Source organism: Carettochelys insculpta, chromosome 17 (assembly GCF_033958435.1).
Source record: "Carettochelys insculpta isolate YL-2023 chromosome 17, ASM3395843v1, whole genome shotgun sequence".
Lineage (NCBI taxonomy): Eukaryota > Metazoa > Chordata > Testudines > Carettochelyidae > Carettochelys > Carettochelys insculpta.
This window is the reverse complement of record NC_134153.1, coordinates 33,208,221-33,230,027: the sequence shown is the minus strand read 5'-3', so window position 1 is coordinate 33,230,027 and position 21,807 is coordinate 33,208,221. Positions and strand designations below refer to the sequence as shown.

General features: G+C 48.4%; 1 protein-coding gene across 4 annotated transcripts in view; it reads right to left on the bottom strand.

The window, feature by feature from the left end:
* PHF20 (PHD finger protein 20) overlaps positions 1 to 21,807 on the bottom strand; it is a 230,776-nt gene that overhangs the window by 150,643 nt on the left and 58,326 nt on the right. For 3 of the 4 annotated variants that reach the window (XM_075012107.1, XM_075012108.1, XM_075012109.1), the window contains exons 8-9: positions 18,758 to 18,937; positions 17,607 to 17,783 (exon numbers count right to left, since the gene is read on the bottom strand). The exons of the other annotated variant lie outside the window; for it this stretch is intronic. In XM_075012107.1, coding sequence (XP_074868208.1) covers positions 17,607 to 17,783; positions 18,758 to 18,937 — 357 coding nt within the window. The remainder of the gene's footprint in view (positions 1 to 17,606; positions 17,784 to 18,757; positions 18,938 to 21,807) is intronic. 4 annotated transcript variants of the gene reach the window in all.

Here is a 21,807-nt window from a genome sequence, read left to right as displayed (position 1 = left end):
CAAGTTGGAACTATGAGTATCATGCGAGCTCTCTCCCTTCTGGCTTTCTGCAGAACCCTGTGAATAAATGTTGTGGGGGGGAAACGCGTAGAGTAGAGGGCCCTTCCATGAGATCACGAAGGCGTCCCCCAGGGACCCCCACCCTATTCCTGCTCTGGAGTAGTACCGAGGGCACTTCTTGTTGCGCTGGGAGGCAAACAAAATCGACTTGGGGAAACCCCCAGGTGTGAAATATACGTTGTAGCAGGTCGGAGTGGATCTGCCATTCATGCGTGAGTGCAAAGCGCCTGCTCAGTTGATCTGCCTTCACGTTGTGGGCACCCGGCAAGTACGAGGCTTTCAACGTTATGTTGTTGGCAATGCATCAATTCCACAATCGGACTGCTTCTGCGCATAGCGCACGGGACCGTGACCCTCCTTGTCGATTGATGTAGAACATGGTGGAGGTATTGTCGGTATTGATCCCGACTACTTTGCAGTGCAGGTATTTCTGAAAATGTCTGCATGCATTGAACACTGCTCTGAGCTCCACTACATTTATGTGCAGTGTCTGTTCCGCAGGGGACTATAGCCCTTGCATCACCTTGCTGTCAATGTGCGCTCCCCATCCTGTGTGGGAGGCGTCGGTTATAAGAAAAATGGAAATTTGTGGTTGGTGGAAGGGCACTCCCACTAGCAGGTTCTTGGGATCTGCCCACCACGCTAGCGACTTCTGTACCTCCATCGTGGGCGATACTACCCTATGGACAGAATGGGCTGCCGGTCTGTAAACACTTGCCAGCCAGTGCTGCAGGCTTCGCATGTGTAACCTGGCATTCTGTACCACAAAACGTGGCGGCCGCCATGTGCCCCAACAGTTGCAGGCATGTTAGGATCGGCACCGCAGGGCTGTGCATCATGACTTGCACCAAGGATCTGATGGTGCGAAAGCGGGCATCGGGCAGGTATACTCTTGATGCGATAGAGTTTATGCACGCCCCTGTGAACTCTATATCTTGCGTGGGTTCGGTCTTTGACTTTGCAAGGTTGATAACTAGGCCCAGCGAAGTAAACGTGTTCATGGTGACGCGTATCATGTGTAGGACCTCTGCCTTTGAGGCCCCTTTCAGTAGGCAGTTGTCCAGATATGGAAAAATAAACACACCCTGCTTGTGCAGGTAAGCTGATACCACTGCCAGGGTTTTGGTAAAAACTCTGGGTGCTGAGGATAGGCCGAACGGAAGAACCCTGTATTGGAAGTGTTCCCCGCCGACCGTGAAGCAGAGGAAGCGTCTGTGTGCCGGGTGGATTGTTATATGAAAGTAAGCGTCTTGTAAGTCGAGGGCTACAAGCCAGTCTCCATCGTCCAGTCCCGTAAGTATGGAGGCAACTGTAATCATCCGGAAGCGCTGCTTGTGCAAGTATCGGTTGAGGCCCCGTAGGTCCAAAATCGGCCTCCAGCCTCCTGTTTTCTTCTCTGTTAGGAAGTAGCGTGAGTAAAAACCTTTCCCTTGGAATTGTTCCAGCGCTCTTTCCACCGCCCCTATGAACATGAGGTGATCTACCTCCTGCTTCAGCCTCGCCTCGTGACAGGGGTCCCTGAGAATAGGCCGGGTGGGAGGTTTCGTTGGTGGTAGTGACTGGAAGGGGATCGTGTAACCCGTGGCTATAATTTCCAGCACCCATTTGTCTGTTGTGATCTTTTGCCATTGGGAGTGGAACGGTTTGAGGTGATGATGGAACATGAGGTGAGAGTGGCATTGAGCGATGGTGTTGATAGTGCAGTCCTCGACATACCCATCAAACTTGCTGCCTCTGGGCTTGCCCCGAGGTTGTGCGACTTTGTTGAGAACGCCGCCTGGGGGCCCTGTACTGTTGCTGCTGTTGATGGCGCCCTTGGTCATAGCCTCGCTGATATTGTGCACATTGTGGTCAGTAAGCGTAGCGCCTTTGCTGAGGATAGAACTCCTTTTTCTTGTATGGAGGAGTATAGATACCCAAGGTCTTAAGTGTGGCCCTCGAATCTTTGCTAGAGTGGAGGACCGAGTCGGTCGATTCTGCAAACAGCTTTTGCTTGTCGAAGGGAAGATCCACGATCTTCGCCTGTAGATCTCTGGGGTATACCAGACGTCTGGAGCCAGGATTCCCTACACGTTACCACTGCTGCGGCTGTTGAGCGTGCCGCTGTGTCCGCCACGTCCAGGGCAATCTGAACTCCTGTTCGCAAGGCCGCGTAGCCCTCCTGGACGATCGCCTTTAACACTGGCTTCTTGTCCTCCAGGAGGGAATCCATGAGAGGGGTGAGTCTAGAGTAATTGTCAAAGTTATGGTTTGATAAATGTGTCGCGTAATTTGCCATTCTCAGTAATAAGGTAGAGGAGGAGTAGACCTTCCTGCCAAACAGCTCTAATTTCTTAGCATCTTTATCTGACCCCCCTGATTTGTATTAAGGCATCTTCGACCTCTGCTGGGACGATTCGACCACCAAAGAATTGGGCTGTGGGTGGCTAAACAGGAATTCCATGCCCTTGGCTGGGACGAAGTATTTCTTACCTGCCCTTTTATTCGTGGGCGGAATAGAGGCCGGAGTCTGCCATATGTTAGTGGCTGACTTGATAATGGCTTCGGCCAGTGGGATAGCGATTTTAGATGAAGCCGGGGGTCTCAAATTTTTCAGGAGTTTATGATGCTTCTCCTGTACCTCTGCTATTTGAATGTCCTGCGTGTATGCTACTCTTTTGAACAGCTCTTGGAATTGTTAAGGTCATCTGGAGGGGAGACATCCCTGGGGGACAACTGCCTCATCTGGGGAGGATGAGGAGGAACCGCTGGGATAAACCTCCCCCAAGTCCTCTGGCTCCTGAGTTCGCTGATATGCTTGCTCCCTCGTGGGTTGTGAAGGAAAGTCTCGGAACTCTGGACCTAACTCTCCCTGGGACAGCTGCGTTCCTCTCCCAGAGGAAGAGTGAACACAGGAGTATTGGTGAGGAGGGGGAGGGGATCTGCCCCTGGATCTAGACGTCTGATGTCGGTGTTCAGTATGATGAGGACGGCCATAACAACATGGACAAGGGCCCGGTGATGGAGATCTGGACCACTGAAGCCCGTTTGTGATAGTACTCATAGGGATCCATGCCCAAAAAGGGTGAAGGAGGCCTGAGCCAAGGCGAAGGTCGTTGGAGGAACGGAGAGGGAGGTCCGAAATAAGCCGGTGGAGTTGCCACCCAACGACGCGGTGTGTGTATCTCGGGGGGGGGGGGGGGGGGGGGGGGCGCGGCGCTGGGTGATAAGGGCATCGCAGCCCTGTCTGGAGATGGACTGAGGTGCCGGGTTTTGGCTCTAGCTTTCCCCCGCCCCTGCAGGGTGGGCGCTGCCCCCTCCCATGCCAGGGATCTCAGCCCCGCTATCGGTGCCGCGCTCGGTACTGTCACAAGCGGTGCTGCGCGGGTAGCTTCCTCCGGCGCCGCTGGGCCCCGTGCTGGGTGCCCCTGCGCCGTGATAGCCGGTGCCGCGTGAGGTGGCACTGCCGATTCCGGCACTTGCCGCGCTGGCGCCCCGGCGCCCTCCATGCCGACTGCTGCATAGTTGGAGGCCCAGCCTCGGCCACGTGCGCAACTGCGCTGCTGCTTTCATCAGCCCGCGGCTGAGGGCTCTGCGTTCTGCTCATCCTGCTTGCTGGAACCGCCGGCAAGGATCGAGCCGAGGAGAGTTTCCTCTTCTTTTGCACAGAGGGGGTCAAAGACGCCGCCTTCCTTTTCTGTGACCCAGAGGGCCCTTCTGTGTGAGGCTTCTCCAGCGGCTCAGGCTGGAGGGCCTTATCAAACAAGATCATTTTGAGCCTCATCTCTCTGTCCTTCCTGGCCCTGGCTGTAAGCTTAGCGCGGTGCGAACACTTCTGGGTAACATGGGACTCCCCCAGGCAACAAATGCACTCACTATGCCCATCAGAGGCCGGCACAGCCTTGCGGCATGACTCACACTTCTTAAATCCCGAGGTAGCCATCATGGTGAGTCTTTACTGTTAATAGGGTACTTAGACGCTAATCAGTGCGTTCTACAACCCAAATAACATTCACGGCCTTCAGGGTAGCGGACAGCTTAAACAGCCTTCTTTGTCCGCCCCTCTCCCTTCCGTTCCTCTTCTCTCTACTATTTTGTATGCTTTTTTTTCCCCCACTTTTTTTTTTCTTTTTGTATAATAGTAAAAACAACGAGCTAACAAGTAAAATAACTATCTTATCTGTCTCAGGCTTTAGAGCCGGAGCAGATTCCATCTGCAGCCGTTGGAGGTTGAGAAGGAACTGGCGGGGACCGGATCGCACACATGACCAAGGGCGCGCAAAGGAGCGGCGTGCATCGGCGCATGTGCGATCCAGTGGAAACTGCTAGAAGAATTCCGATCTGCGGCGCCGGGCGAGCCTGACACCTACTGTGGAACTGTGGAGCACCCACTGGGACCACTCGAAGAAGAACACACTGTTCTGCCTTCTGACTGTGGACAAAGCCAGGTACCCTAGAGAGAACAAACAGAACAGGCAATCCAGGGATCCATCATTGGTAGTCCATTCCCAGCTTCTCACAGAGGCTCAGGAACACCAATCCTGCCTATCCTGGTTAATAACCACTGATACAATTATTCTCCATGAATTTATTTTGCTCTTTTATTGAATGCTGTTAGGCGACATCTAGACTGCAGTTGTTATTTCGGGTACAAATGCATCCCGAAATAACTCCACGAATTCTCTCCATGCTCAAAATAGTGCTCGTTGTGAGAGGGCTAATGAAACCTCCAAAATAGACGCTCATTTTGAACTTTGGTACCATTTGGACTTCACCAAGTTCAAAATAAAGTATCTTGAAATTCTTTACACAATCTGCATTGTGCAAATTATTCCAAGATAGAAATGCGGTCTAAATGTAGCCTTATAGTCTTGACTTTCACAACATCCTCTGGCAAGGCGTCCAAGAGGTTAACCATGCATTGTATTAAGAAGTGCTTCATTTTGTTCATTTTAAACCTGCTACCTATTAATTTCATTTGATGACCCCTAGTTTTTGTGTCATGCTAATCCAAATGTTTTGTAATCTATTCCCGTTACAGATTCTAAAGCTAAAAGGGATCACTGTGACCATCTAACCTAGCCTCCTATGTAATACAAGGCAAAGAACTTCCAAAATAGTCCCTAAAACAGATCTTTTGGAAAAAATATCCAATCCTGAGTTAAAAATTATCAGCTATGGAAAATCCACCACAAAACCTGGATAAACTGTTTCAATGATTAATTTGTCACTATTAAAAATTAACACCTTATTTCCAAGCCTGAATTTGTCCAGCCTTCCAACCAAACTCTAATCTTTTACTTTTCTCTAATATAGCGAAAAGCCTAATATTAAATAACTGTTCCACAAATAAAAATTTATAGACTAATCAAGTTAATCTCAACCTCCTCCAATTTATCAATATCCTTCTTGAAGTATGGCACATGAAAGGAATACAGCATTTGAGCAATGATCACAACAGTGCCAAATACAGAGGCAAAATACTCTGTCTGATACTATTCAAAATCCCAGGATTATATTTACTCTGTCCACAGAATCACACTGGGAGCTTATAATGATTTATCCATCATGATTGCCAAATCTTTTTCAGACTCACTACTGTGACATTTTTCCTCTATATTTTTATAGAAATATATTTTTGAACACAATTATGTAAAACTTTAATGTGCTTTATATAAAACAGTTCAAGTACAAGATAGCTTTCTTTTGTAGCTCGTGTTCAAAATGTGTTGCTGACATCAATTCCACAATAGGTGTGAGTGTTTTCAACATGCATCAGTGCTGGACATTTTCCTCACAGAGGTACTCATATGGGACCAGCCACAGTGACACCTGAAGCAGTGCCTCCATGGCACAGCATAACAGTTGTTGCACAGTAAATGATAAAGGAACGTCGGAGGCAGAATGGACATGAGCAACACATCTCAAACACCAGTAAAGAAACGTTTTCTTTTCTTCTAGTGCTTGCTTATGTCCATTCCACAATAGCTGACTCCAACCAGTACCCATAGCAGAGGGAAAAAGTTCATGTCTGTATTGATCATAGCACAGCTCTGACAGCTCCAGTGTCGTATCTGGCCTGTTGGATAATACCGTAGTGAGATGTGAACATGTGGACCGATGACCACATTTCAACCCTGCAGACCTCATAGGTTGGCATGGGCACCAAAAAGGTCATTGCCAAGGCCTGGTCACCAGTTCAGTGAGCTTAGACAATGACTCGTGGGGGGAACTCTCGCAAAATCATAGCAGGTCCATACACAAGAGATGATCCACTTGGACAGCGGCTGAGCTGACACTAGCAAATCTTTCATTCTATCAGTGGTGGTCACAAACAGCTGCATCAATTTATGGAATTGCTTGGTGTGCTCCAAGTGGAATGCCAATGCCTTTCTGACATCCAGGGTGAGGAACGCTGCTTTTCTGCCTACCCCTGAGAGGTGGAGCAGAAGACTGGTAAGAATTTGTCCTTGTTAACATGGAAGGCAGACAATTTTTGCAGCAAAGCATGACACAGCTACAGCTAGATCCTATGTCTTTATGGAAGGCTGTACAGCGAATCTGAGCTCAGAGCTTTCACCTCTGACACCCATCATACCAAAGGACATCACCTTCCATGACACATGGGACAGTCAGCAGGAACCAAACGGCTCAAAGGGAGGACTGAGCCAGGAGAAGAGCAGCATGGAGGTCCCATTGTGAGATGGGGTCCCAAATCTGCCATTAGAGCCTCTCAAGGCCCCACAGAAACCGCACCATCAAATAATGCAAAAAGACCGTCTGCCCCTGGATCGGCTCATGAAAAGCATGTATGTCAGCAAGGTGCACTCGGATGGATGAGTGCACCAACCTCTGGTTCTCAAGGTGCAGCAGGTAAAGAAAGGTTACTCACCGTAGTAATGGTGGTTCTCCGAGATGTGTCCCCGTGGGTGCTCCACATTAGGTGTCGGGCTCGCCCGGCGCCGCAGATCGGATCTTCCAAGCAGTTTCTGCCGGACCGTGCATGCGCCGGTGCGCGCCACTCCCTTGCGCGCTCCTGGCCACATGCGCGATCCGGTCCCCGCCAGTTCCTTGACCAACCGCCTTGGATGCTCCTGCAAACCACTAAACAGAGATCCGAAGTGGGGAGGATGGGCGGGGAGTGGAGCACCCACGGGGACACATCTCGAAGAACCACCGTTACTACGGTGAGTAACCTTTCTTTCTTCTTCGAGTGTCCCCGTGGGTGCTCCACATTAAGGTGACTACCCAGCAGTAACCCAAGATAGGAGGTGGGTAATCGGATTATGTGCAGCTTGTCCCCGAGAGGACCGCTGTCGAGAGACGGGTATCCTCTTGGAATACCCTGTGAAGGGCGTAATGTTTGGCGAAGGTGTCACAGGATGACCAGGTCGCCGCTCTGCAAATGTCTTTTAGCACAACGCCCTTGAAAAAGGCTGTTGATGCTGCCACCGCCCTAGTGGAATGAGCCCTGGGCGTGGCCAGTAAAGGAGTCTTTTTGAGTTCGTAGCACATTTTTATGCAGGGTACGATGTGCTTCGAGATTCTCTGTGACGAGAGACCTTCTCCTTTCGATTTGGGAGCGAGAGAGACTAGGAGTCTATCCGTTTTCCGGAAGGACTTGGTCCTGTCTATATAGAAGGCTAGCGCCCTCCTCACGTCCAAGAGGTGTAGGCGTGCCTCTTTGTTAGACTTACGAGGCTTTGGATAAAACGAGGGTAAAACAATAGGTTTGTTAATGTGAAACTCAGAAGAAACTTTAGGAACAAAGGCTGGATGCAGCCGTATGGTTACCGCCTCCTTGGAAAAAACAGTGCAGGGTGGCGTTGCCATAACTGCCGCAAGCTCGCTCACCCTGCGACCTGACATGACTGCGAGAAGAAAGGTCGTCTTTATCGTAAGGAAGCGGAGGGTAAACGTGGCCAAGGGCTCGAACGGTGGTCCCGTTAGCACAGTAAGCACCAGGTCCAAGTTCCACGAAGGTGGAAGCGGTTTCCGAGGGGGGTATAGGTTTACCAACCCTTTGAGGAACCTGGTAACCATGGGATGGGCAAACACCGTGTGCCCTTCCTCTTCGTGTCTGAACACCGAAATGGCGGCAAGGTGGACCGTTAATGAGGATAGTGAGAGTCCTCCTCTCCTGAGGTCCAGTAAATACTCTAATATTACAGGTATAGGCACCGAAAGGGGGGCTAGCTGTTTGGTAGAACACCATGCTGTGAAGCGAGTCCATTTCTGCTTGTAGGTCTTCCTGGTGGAAGTCCTCCTGCTACTTTCTAGGACCTGCTGCACTTCCTCCGTACATGTGCTCTCTAGGGAGCTGAGCCATGGATTAACCACGCTTGTAGTCACAGGCCTTGGGGGTGCGGATGCACTATGGACCCCTGGGCTTGCGTGAGCAGATCCGGCGCCACCGGAAGGGGCATCGGTGGACAGTCCGACATGCGCAGGAGTAGGGGGAACCATTGCTGTCGATCCCACGTTGGGACTATCAGGATCATGCAGGCTCCTTCCCTCCTGGCTTTCTGCAAGACTTTGTGGATCAGCACTGTGGGAGGAAAAGCGTAAAGCAGGGGGCCCCTCCACGAGATCGCGAATGCGTCTCCCAGGGACCCCCGTCCCAGTCCTGCCCTGGAGCAGAATCGTGGGCACTTCTTGTTGTGTTGAGTGGCAAACAGGTCTATCTGGGGAAAACCCCATGCGTGAAAAATCGGTCGTAGCAGATCGGGACGGATCTGTCACTCGTGCGTGAGCGCGAAACGCCTGCTCAGCTGGTCTGCCTTCACATTGTGAGCGCCTGGTAAGTACAAGGCTTTCAAGGTTATATTGTTGGCGATACACCAGTTCCATAACCGGACTGCTTCCGCACATAAGGCACGGGACCGAGCTCCTCCTTGCCGATTTATATAAAACATGGTGGAGGTATTGTCTGTACTGATCCCGACTACTTTGCCTTGTATATGGTCTCGAAAGTGTCTGCAGGCGTTGAACACTGCTCTGAGCTCCAGTATATTTATGTGCAGTGACTGCTCCGTGGAGGACCACAGCTCTTGAGTCACCTCTTCGCCCATGTGTGCTCCCCACCCTATGAGGAAGGCATCTGTAGTAAGAAAAACCGATATTTGTGGTTGGTGGAAGGGTACCCCTGTTAGCAAGTTCTTGGGGTTTACCTACCATTGCAGGGATTTGCGCACCTCTGTTGTGGGCGACACCACCCTGTGAACGGTGTGTGCTGCCGGTTTGTATCCACTCGCCAGCCAGTGCTGCATGCTGCGCATGTGTAACCTGGCGTTCTGTACTACGAACGTCGCTGCTGCCATGTGGCCCAGCAGCTGTAAGCACGTCAGGACCGGCACCGTAGGGCTTAAGGTGATGACTTGCACGAGGGAGCCGATGGCCCGAAAGCGAGTCTCTGGTAGATACACTCTCGCTGTAATAGAATTTATGTGTGCCCCTATGAACTCTATGTCCTGTGTGGGGTCTCTCTTTGATTTTGCCAGATTGATAACCAGGCCGGGCGAAGAGAACGTGCCTGCTGTGATGCGTATCATGCGTAGTACCTCCTCCTTCAAGGCCCCTTTGAGTAGGCAGTCGTCCAGATACGGGAATATAAATACCCCCTGTCTGTGCAGGTAGGCTGACACCACTGCCAAGGTCTTGGTGAAGACTCTGGGGGCCGAGGAGAGGCCAAACGGTAGGACCTTGTATTGAAAATGTTCTTTGCCCACCATGAACCGGAGGAATCGTCGGTGAGCCGGAAGGATAGTTATGTGAAAATACGCGTCTTGTAAGTCGAGGGCTGCGAACCAATCTCCATCGTCTAGTGCCGTAAGGATGGAGGCGATTGTGATCATCCGAAAGCATTGCTTGCGCAGGTACCGGTTGAGGCCTCGAAGATCTAAGATGGGCCTCCAGCCTCCTGTCTTTTTCTCCGTGAGGAAGTACCTCGAGTAGAACCCTTTCCCTTGCAGTTGCTCCGGCACTCTTTCCACTGCCCCTATGAGCATGAGATGGTCTACCTCCTGCTTGAGCCTCGCTACGTGGGAGGCCTCCTGGAGGTGGGGCCTGGGTGGAGGTCGTGGCGGTGGGAGCGACTGGAAGGGGATGGTGTACCCCGTGGCTATGATCTCCAGCACCCATTTGTCTGTGGTGATCCTTTGCCACTGGTCGTAGAATGGTCGGAGGCGATGGTGGAATAATCGCTTCGGATGACCTTGTGCGATGGTAGTGATGGCGCAGCCCTGGATCTGTGTGTCAAACTTGTGGCCTTTGGCCCTGCCCCAAGGACGCACGGCTCTGTTGGGAACGTCGCCTGGGAGTTCTGTACTGCTGGTGCTGTTGATGTCGCCCTTGCTCGTAACCCCTGTGGTACTGGGGACGCTGTTGCTGGTACTGGTACCATCTTTGTTGAGGGTAGTACTTTTTCTCTCTCTATGGAGGGGTGTAAATCCCCAGGGTCCTAAGTGTGGCTCTTGAATCTTTACTGGAATGAAGGACCGAGTCAGTTGATTCAGCAAACACCTTCTGCGAGTCGAAGGGAAGATTGACTATCTTTGCCTGCAGATCCCTCGGTATACCCGAAGTCTGGAGCCAGGACTCCCTTCGCATCACCACTGCCGTAGCTGTGGAGCGCGCTGCTGTGTCCGCAACATCCAGGGCGATCTGAACTCCCGTCCTCGAGGCCGCGTAGCCTTCTTGCACGATGGCCTTGAGCACCAGTTTCTTGTCCTCTGGAAGCGAGTCCATGAGGGAGGTTAACCTAGTGTAGTTGTCGAAATTATGGTTCGCTAGATGCGCTGCATAATTTGCCATTCGCAACAGTAGAGTGGAGGAGGAGTAGACCTTTCTGCCAAACAGCTCTAGCTTCTTGGCATCTTTGTCTGTTCCCCCTGTCTTGAATTGAGATGTCTTTGATCTTTGTTGCGACGACTCCACCACTAAGGAATTTGGTTGTGGGTGGCTAAACAGGAACTCCATGCCCTTCGCCGGCATGAGGTATTTCTTATCCGCTCTCTTGTGGACAGGGGGAATAGTCGCCGGGGTCTGCCATATCATAGTGGCGGACTCCAAGATTGCTTCATCAAGCGGTATTCCTATTTTGGAGGAGGCCGGAGGTCTCAGATTTTTGAGGAGCTTATGGTGTTTCTCTTGCACCTCTGCTGTCTGGATGCCTTGCGTGAAGGCCACCCTCTTAAACAGCTCTTGAAACTGTTTGAGATCGTCCGGAGGATGGACGTCCCCCGGGGCCGTAGCCTCGTCCGGGGAGGAGAGCGAGGAACCGCTAGGGTACGCCTCTCTGGACCCTTCCGGTTCCTGTGGGTGATGGTACATCCACTCGCTGGAAGCTTGCAAGGGAAAATCTCAGGGTGCCATAACCAGTTCCCCCTGAGATACTTGAGTCTCTGTCCCCGTTCGCGATTGCCCTCGGGGATACGGGACCGTCTGTGGGGATCTTTCCCTGGTAGATTGCCGGTGGTGTCTATGCCCCGCGTGACAGGGGCGACCATGGCAGCATGGGCACTGTTCTTGGGAAGGTGACCTAGACCACTCCCTTGGTGCATACCCTCTGCATCTGGGGGAGCGAGATCGTCGAGAGACCTGGGACGCTGGAGAGAGTGATTTGTGATAGTATTCTAGCGGCTCAAACCCCAGGAAGGGTGAAGGTGGTCCCAGCCAGGGCGAGGCTGGTTGTAAAAATGGAGACGGGGGCTCCGGGTAGGCTGGGGGGACCCCTGCCTTCTAGTTGGAGTCTGCAGCATGAGCGGAGGGCTGAGAGAAAGCAACTCTGCAGCCCTGTCTGGAGAGGGGCTGCGGTGCTTTGTTTTGTGTGCAGCCTTCCCCCTCCCTTGAGGGGGTAGCTCCGCCCCCTGACGTGTAGGGGATCTCGGCCCCGTCCGCGGCACGCTTATGGGCAGTGGCGCATGGGTGGTGTCCTCCGGTGCCTGCAGACTGCGTGCCTGCGCGCTCTGCACCGCCGGTTCCCCGGGGGTTGGTGCCGCTGCTTGTGGTGCCGCCAGTACCGGCGCTTGTTTAGCCACCGCCCTGCCTGCGGTGCGGGGCGGCTGTTTGATTATCGGAGGCTGAGCCACCTCCACATGGCTCTCCGTGCCGCCGCCAATCAGCTGTTGCTGCAGCTGGGGGCTGTGCGCTCCTCCCATCCCGCTCCCTGTTGCTGCCGGCAGGGATCGGGCTGGGGAGACTTTCCTCCGTTTTTGCGCTGATGGGGTGAGGGAGGCGGCTTTCCTTTTATGGGCCCCGGAGGGTCCCTCCTGCTGCGGCCGCTCCGGCACGTCTGGCTGGAGGGTGTTGTCGAAGAGCAGCATTTTAAGCCGCATCTCCCTGTCCTTCCTTGCTCTGGCTGTTAATTTTGCACAGAAGGAGCATTTCTGCGTGACATGCGACTCCCCCAGGCACCTTATGCAGTGACTGTGCCCATCAGATGCTGGCATTGCCTCTCGGCAAGACTCACATTTCTTGAATCCTCAAGAGGACATTGTTGGTGAGTCTTTCAGTTGTTAACGGGGTACTTAGCACATTCTCTGTGCTGTTTTCCCCCTCTCCGATAGCCTGCCGTGGCAGGAGGGCTAATGGCCGTAGGCTCCTGGCCTCCGGTGCTGCGCTTGTTACTAGGACTGGACTGAATGCCGTCCCGCTTGTTGTTTCTTTTTTTTTTTTTTTTTGAAAATAACAACTGGCTAACTTAACAGTAGCCTAAGAACTTGAAAACTCTAAAGAAAAACAGTTAAAACCATTGAATACGCTAACTTGGCCGTAGCCTAGTCGGATTCCGTCTGCAGCCGACAGCGGTTAAGAGGAACTGGCGGGGACCGGATCGCGCACGTGGCCAGGAGCGCGCAAGGGAGCAGCGCGCACCAGCGCATGCGCGGTCCGGCAGAAACTGCTTGGAAGATCCGATCTGTGGCGCCGGACGAGCCCGACACCTAATGTGGAGCACCCACTGGGACATTCGAAGAAGAACCAAAGATGATCTGGAATGGGGCATGGCCCAGAGATCAACTGCATTCCGATGCCCACAGGGAGAACCATGTCCACTTCACCTGATATGTCAGGCATGTAGGTGGCTTCCTGATATCCAGGAGGATCTGTTAAACTTCCTCTGAGTGGGTGCACTTCCGCTCATTCGAACATTGAACAATCATGCAGAGACACAGGACGGGGATGCAAAAGTCGGCTGTGATCCTGCAACAGGAGGTCTGGGCAGCTCAGTAGCAACCAGGGTGGACAGGGCACCAAGCTCATGAGCACGCCCAAGCTGCACTGGTATGACCATGATCCAAGTGCCCACTTCTCCTGGTACATGCCTCAGAGGGACAGATATCTCAGGTCAGTGGCCAGGCACCTCTCCAACTCCAAGACCTCCCATTCCAGCTGCTCTATCGCCACATCCCACCACTGGCTGGCCCCCCAGGTATAGTCAGGGCAGAAGAGCTGCATGTACACCTTCCCCACATCCCACCACCACTGTACTGAGGGAAAGGCTCACTGTTGCCCTTTCCAGGCCAGTCAGAACTGGAAGGATGCCACAAAGCCCACATCCCCCAGGCAGCTATTGTTTAAATGCCAGCAGGCCAGCCCCAGCTTCCCCAAAGGAAGGGAAGCCATCACAGCCACCAAGCAGTAGTCGGAGAACAGGGCTGGCTCAACACTGGAGGAGCAGGCTTGCGAAAGAGGCTGATAGGAAATACAGATGTGATCCAACCGGGAGTGGGATGGCTTGCTGACCCTCTACCTGGACAAAGGTGAACACAGTGTCCGCATCCAGGTGGTGGCTGCGCTAGATGTCCACAAAGGAGTGACAGTCTATCAGTTTCTGGAGAACACCTGTGAAGGCCAGGCACTGCTCGGTCCCCATGAATTCCAATTCCTCAAGGGTGCAGTTGAAGTCCCCGCCCAGGAACAGGCACTTGCAAGAATCCACAGTGGTGAGCACAGCCAATGCCCACTGAAAGAAACATGTCTCCTCGTAGCCCGAGACTGGGGCATAGACATTGACCAAATGCAATGGGAGCCCATCCACCCGAGCCTGCAAGTACAACAGGTGACCCGGCACAAACTCAACACTCCCCAGCACCGTAGGCTGCAGGCTTGGGGAGAACAGGGTTGCCGACCTGGCTTGATGGGACTACCAGGGGGCTGAAGTAGACCCCATCCCCACACTCCAGCCCCCACCTGGCTTCAGAGGCTGGAGGAGTGTGGGTCTCCTGCAGGAAAATGACCGTGTACCCCCTCATCCAAAGGAAGGAGAGCACCCGACAACTGTGCAGACCCAACCTGTGGCCCCTGGTGCTTAAAGTGGCAAAGATGAACAGTGGTATCGTGAGGGCTGCACAAGATCCTCGCTGGAGGGGGCACCAGCAGACACCATTGAGCCTCGCAGCAATCCATGACCCACCCCAAATGTGAGCAGGGCATCACGGAAGCCACAGGCCCGCTGGTAGCCCATAGTGTCTCTCCTCCCGGTCCCTTTACCCTCCTTCAAGAAGGCCCTTATGGCGTCAAGGACCAGATGGTAATCTCCCCAGAGCTGAAGGGCAACAGTAATTTTGTTCTGGAGCCGCAAATGTCGTCCAAGCAATGGCGCATTTTGCCCTTTGGCACATCAGGCGTCAGCGCCTCAAGGCCTGAACACCTTCAGGCCAGACTTCTCTGAAGGCCCAACAGCCAACCAGGGTAGGCAAACAGTGGTCAAGTTCCTGCCACAGGACAAGTAGAGGTTGGGTGAAGGGAGAACGGCCCCAGACGTGATGGGAGAGGTCAAGAACCAATTTCTAAAGTGCATCCAGCAACCAAAGTTATTTATAAATAAACTTTGGCTGTCTCTACACTATAAAAATAACCTCAAAGTTACTTGCTTCAAAGTCCAACTTCGAAGTAAGCAACTTTGAAATAGAGAGTCTACACACACCCTACTTCAAAGTTAAACCTCAAAGCAGAGCACTACTCCATCCCTGGGAATGGAGTAAAGGCTTCGAAGTTGGGCTGCCTACTTCAAAGTTAAGTTCCAAGACTCTCTGCTGGCTACTCTGATGTAGTGCTTAACTTTGAAGTTAGTTCCTAGTGTAGATGCACCCTTTGAGACCTATAAATTAGTCTGCTTTTAATCTGTGTTAATTGTATACCATTCCAGTGTTTTTAACCAAAATGCCAGATGGTAGTAAGTAAGTAATACTATATCAACATTATTACTTTTATCAACCAAATCACCATCTCATTTAAAAAAAAAAGAGCTACCAAGTTAGTGTGACAGTATGTGTTTTTCATAAACCTATGTTTATTTGCATTAATTACATTTCCCTGCCTTTAACCCTTTTTCTATAATGACCAGCTCTATTATATTACAGAACGGAAATTAAATATTATGCATATAAGAATGCCATAATCCAAAATCATACCATTTATTATACGGAGGCATGAACTGCAGTGCCACAGTTAAGGCTGATTTTACACTTAAAGTTCAACCAATTTATGTATAAGGAATCCAAAATATTGTACCCCCTGAAATCACAGCACTCACAGAATTAATATTCTGAGAATTTACATGTAAATCGATTAACTTATAAAAATTAATTTAAAATGGGTCCTTTAAGAAACTGAACAGTCTGTGTCACGATCATTCAGGATTTATATATTCCAATGTAATGTTTCTCAACTTTATTTAAAAAAAAAAAAAAAAGAGTACACCCCAGTAACACTGTTAATGTACCCTCTGGAAGAGCTCTGCGTACCTCCAAGAATACACATACCCCTGGTTGAGAACTGCTGTTCTTATGTAATGTTATCAGCCCAGACACAGAAAGGTGAACACTGAGTGAATCTGGTGCAGCAGGTAGGTTTTTTCCCTTCCATTTTTTCTGGCAAACTTTCAAGATTAGCAAGTCTCCTTCAAGGACACACAAATTGTTCTTTTTCAAAATGGCCATCGTCTGAACAGGAATTAAGCTACAGGATACCATTCATAAATATGGTAATCATCTAGTATACAACGCGAGAAGATTCTCTTAAGAACAGAGTCAGGAAGAGGTGATTTGGCTTCACTTCCACTAAGCACAATGCAAACAGGGACCACCCTAGTTCAGGGTAGGCTGTATCTCAGTCCGTTTGAGAAGAGTGGGACATGACAGTCAGTCTGAAAGAGGGTACTGCATGAATTTCCCTAAAGGAGGCTATTTGTGCCAAAGGTATCCTGAGGAAACTTTTAATTATGAAGAATAGCAGCAAATGATGATGCTTAATCCAAATTTTGTAACAAACAGCCATTTCAGGGGTAAGCAACCCCCGCACTGGTGCCAAGAGTGCAACGCAAGCCATTTTTCATTGGCACAAGAAGCAGGAGCTCAGCCCCACCTCTCCCCTCCCATGCAGTTGGGAGCTTGCTCAAAGCCATGCCGCCCATGGATTAACAAAAGACCAGCTAATGCTAATAAACACCACCTAAACAGTAAAGCTGTGAATCTTGATTTGTTTATTAATGAAGCTGTTGTAAGTATGACTATTACTGACTTTTAAAAGTATCGATGGCATTTAGACCATACACAGAGGTCAAAAGGTCAAATTTTCACACTGCCTTAGAAAGGTTGCTGACACCAATCTATTTGTTACATCAGATCTACTTAACAGAGATGGAGGGACAGGGACTATGAGGTATAGGTATGTAGAGAGACAGACAAGGAGAAAGAGGGAATCAAGTGTGTAGACGCTATGCTAACAGTGTCAAGCAGCTGTAAATCCAGTATAACTGCTCAAAATGCCGTGACTGCTTTGCACACCAGCATCAGAGTGACATACACTAGCAAGAATGTATAGATGAATCAAGCCCTAAACATTAAATTTCCCATCTTCAGATAACTAATTTTTCACAGCATTTCATGCTGTGAGGCCTTTCAGTTTACTGTTCATACATATTTTACAAATATTAGAACTTTTAAAAAGGAAACTCCCGGACAACAACTACGTTAAAATGGAGTTGGGTAAAGAAACATTAAAGAGCTGTCTATTATCCCCACAAGGAACTGCAGCCACCAGGAAATTCAAAGTTAACCTTAACTTAAGGAAATCCACACATTATAAGGTGGAAGCGCATAGTTAGGATACCCCAACAACCTCTCTCCTGCAGTGGTAAGACAACAGAGGAAAACATACAAGAAATTAATATCACTTTAAACATCAGTCTAATTTGGGACCACAAAGCAAGTATTAATCATGATTGTATAGTATAGTTAATGCTTATGAAAGACGATGGTGTTACACTTTCACATAGCTAAACCCAAGTCGATCAAAATGCAAAATTACCATTGTGCTTGCAGAAAATTGTTCATAAAGCTAAGTTAACCTACAAGAGCAAAACTGACTATCAGACAAAGCTTGTATTTTTCCTTCATAAAAGCAATTTGCCATTTTTATTCATAGAAATGCTTCTCTCATCTGACCCCAACTTTTTTAAAAAATAATCATGAAACAGAGAAATGTTAGAATCTTTTCAATCAAAAGTGAACAAAAAATTACAAAGAAAATATCACATTGTAAAATTATTAAATCTAAATTTGAACCTGTAATAGAAGGTTCTTGAGTTTCAGTAGATGTAAAGGAAAGCTTCCGGTCCTCAACTTTTTCTTCCTTGGAACTGCTGTTCACATCAACTGGTGTGGTCTGTGGCACATCTCCAGAAGACTGAGGTGCTTGCTTACAGGGGTTTTGGTCAGACTCAGTGGGAATTTCTAACTGAACTAGAAGGGAAGGGGGAAAAAAAGGAGCTTGTGGGAGTAAAATATACATTAAATAAATCAGATAGCCAAAGTGTTGGAAAAGACCTAAGGCAAAAGCAGACTGGTTTGGCTCACCATTTTCTGTCTTAGGTAGATAGTAAGGCTCCATTCCTTTTCCCTCTTAATGTCTGAGTATCATCATGCCCGGTCTTCTTTTTAGCATACACACGACATGCATCAGGTGGCATGTTACCAGCATTCATCACTGAATTTAGCCCACTGGTTGGAGCATTAGCTTCCTTGGCCTAGGTCGGGTACTCATGGGGAACGGTATCATGAATGTCAAACCATGCCCCCCAACCCCAACCCTATCATATCCAGTGATTCCAGCTGGCCACACAGCTCAATTGGGTTTAAATAGGTTGGATTTCCTGAGAAATATCAGGGAGGGAATGGAGTGACTATCAAAGTATTTAAAAAGTACAGTTCTCACTAACCCTGGTATCCTTAAGTACCTAGTGGAGGTCCTGCAACGGAGAGAGTCAAATAGACTAGCTGAAGACTGTTCCAGTGAGAGGGGAGAAAAGTTGTAAAAGAGAGGCAAAACATCCATGCAAGGCAGGTAGCATCATATTGTTTGGTTTTCTTTCACATCCTAATAATGCAGTGCTGGTCTATGACAGGATTTCCACAGGTGCAACAGTAATTAATGAATGAATGACTAAATGAATGGATATTCAATATGGTTCAACTAGTTCCAACAGGGATTCCCTAACCTTAGACAAACTGTTTCTCTGGATTATTTGAGCAATCTGTCCCCAGCTCAAGAGAATTCCAGGGTACCAACTGCACATAAAACTGATTTCACATTTTGGTTTTTAATTGATCTTGCAAAGGAAGGTCATTTAAACTTCATCTCAGAAATAAGTTATAACACAGGACTAAACTCTCCTTGATAATGACCCAAGGGTAGACAATTACAATGAACTACTTACATTCCTCAGACTCCTTTGGACTAGATGTTGGATCCTTCAGAGGTCCAATTCCAACAGAAGTTTTTGTAACAAGATCTGTATTTAGAATTTCATGACTACCATTGGGTGAAAGCCTTGAGGATCGTCTTCTCATTTGGTCCCTTTCATTGCTGTCTACATAGTTTTTCAACTTTTCCTGAGCTAAAAAGCATAATAAAGTTAATTTATTGTGTAACAGGCTGTCAGTCACGAAAATATTAAAGCTTGACAATGAGGTTTTGGTTACGTTGTTTACACCTGCAGCTCACTTAGACCTCTACGTCTAATAATCAGAGCACCAAATGTTGAACTGGTAAGTAACTTCCCATTCTCCTTTGAGAGACTGTGCATGTTCATACTCCTCTGCTGGCAACTCTTAAATAGTGATCTTATGTAATGGAGGTGGAAACTTGAAGTCTTTTGGAAAATAAAGATTGCAACTCTCTCTCCACTGAAGTCACGGGGACTACAAACTGTTTTAACTTACACATTCAGAAAGAAGCCTTTGGATAACTGTTGAAAGTGTACCCTCATTGAAGCCAAAATAACTAGGCTCAGGGTCTTGACCAATAAGAATACCTTAATCAGGCCTCTGAGGAACTTGATCACGGATGGATAGGAGAATATTGTACAACTATCTATAGGTGGATGGTGGGCTGATATGACTATCAACTGTACTTTCAATGAATTCCATGATGCATTCTTTTGTTTTATCTTGGGAGTATTTCACAATTCAAGATATCAAGCCATGACATACGGCTGATGGACTTCAAATGGCACAAATGAGAAAATGTTGTCCATTTTTCCAGTAAGTTTCCCTTGTAATGTCCTTCCTGCTATTTATCAGGGATGAACAAAGAACACCTCAGAGCCAACTGGCAAAAAGTTTACTTTTCTGCTAACAATGTCTGTCAGGCCACACTGCTCTGATAGTATCTATCAAGAATGACACATAAGGTATCAAATTAAAGATACTGACACACTGATTATTAATAGCACTATAGGAGAAATTATGTCTACCTATTAATATTAAACTTCAAAGTCTTTTAACCAAAGGAAAAAAATAGGTTCCTTCCAGGCCAGCAGGCAGACCATTCTCTCAATGTCAAATGTAAATTAAGCCCAGAAAGCCAAAAATAATGGGAGCTACATTTTGACAGGCTGACTCTGCGCTGGTGAAAAATATGCTTCCTTTTGTTTTAAAATTGTTGTCTATTAATTTCAAATGGTGACCCCTCATTTAGTTGGTGAGCCTATAAACAGTGCTTTGTTATTATAAATGACCTGATCCAGGGCTATAATCTTCTATCTGCAAACACACTGTTTTGGAAACAGCTTACCTGGTAATCCCACAGCATCCTGTGACAGGGTCTGGATGTTACAATGGAACACGCTTTAAAAGGAATCTGGGGACCAAGGTGTGTGTAATATTAATCCTCAAAGCACATTAGGACTGGCAGAGACTTGAAGAGCATGTTTGAGTGGTTGAAAGGCTAGTGGTGTACAAGAGCTGTGAAAACAGCTATAATTGGATGAACCTCCTTCATTCAAACTGGAGACAAGTGATCCACAATGCTGAGAGCACAACTAAGATGGTGCTACTTTATAAGGTGGGTGTATAACTGGCTGGATAACCATCTCAGCAAGTAGTTATTAACAGTTTGTAATCATGCTGGAAGAGCATAACAAGTGGGGTTACACAGTGGTCTGTTTTGGGACCGGTTCTGTTCAGTATCTTCATCAATGAGTTAGATACTGGCCAGGAACATACAGCCGAAAGAGAACCTGCTACAAAAGGTTATAAAATGGAAGCTACAACTATTTGGACATATTTGCAGAATGAACGACAAACAAAAAAATCAAGACCCTAGTATTCGGCATAATGAATTATTCGAATAGCAGAGGCAGACCCTACAGAGAATGGATAGATGATGTAGTAGATGGGTGCGGAGCTAGTCTACAGAAACTAAGCCACTCTGCACTGAATAGGGAAAGATGGAAGGAAATAGTGATAGAGACATCAAACACCAACAGGTGCTGAGCCCATGGTTATTGATGATGATGATGATGACGATGATAGAGAGTACACTTAAGTCTACAGATGATACAAAGCTGGGAGGGGCTGCAACTGCTTTGAAGGATAGGGTCATAATTCAAAATGATCTGGAGAAATGGTCTCAGGTAAATCAGATGAAGTTCAGTAAGGACAGATGCAAAGTACTCCACTTAGAACAACTCCTCGTTTCACACATACAGAATGGGAAGCAACTGTCTATGAAGGAGTACTGCAAAAAAAGAGATTAGGGCTCAGAGTGGACCACAAGCTCAATGTGAGTCAAGCAGTGTGATGCTGTTGCAAAAGAAGAAAATGTGTTTCTGGGATGCATTAACAGGAGTGTTGTGAGCAAGCTACAAAAAGTCATTCTCTCCCCCCCAATCTGTACTGATCAGGCCTCAGTTGAAGCATTGTGGCCAGTTCAAGAAAGATGTAGAGAAACTGGAGAAGGTCTAGAGAAGAGCAACAAGAATAATTGAAGGTCTAGAGAACATGAACTATGAGGGAAGACTCAAAGAATTGGACTTGTTTAGTTTCAAAAAGAGAAGACAGGACATGACAGCAGTTTCCAAGTACCTAAAATAATATTACAAGGAAGAGGGAGAAAGTTTTTCTCCTTGGTGTTTGAGGACAGGAGAAGAAACAATGAGCTTAAACTGCAGCAAGGGAGGTTTAGGGCAGACATTAGGAAAAATTTCCTAACCATTCTAACTTTCTTAAATGTCAGGGTAGTTAAACACTGCAATAAACTGCCTAGGGAGGTTGTAGAATCTCCATCACTGGAGATATTTAAGAGCAGTTTAGACAGACATCTATCAGGAATGATCTAGGTGGTGCTTGCTCCTGCTGTGAGGGCAGGGGACTGGACTCGATGACCTCTGAAGGTCCCATCCAGCTCTAGTGTTCTATCATTCTAACTTTAATACTTCAACCAGTTAATGGTTTTGAATGATAATTATATCCATAATTAGGAGAC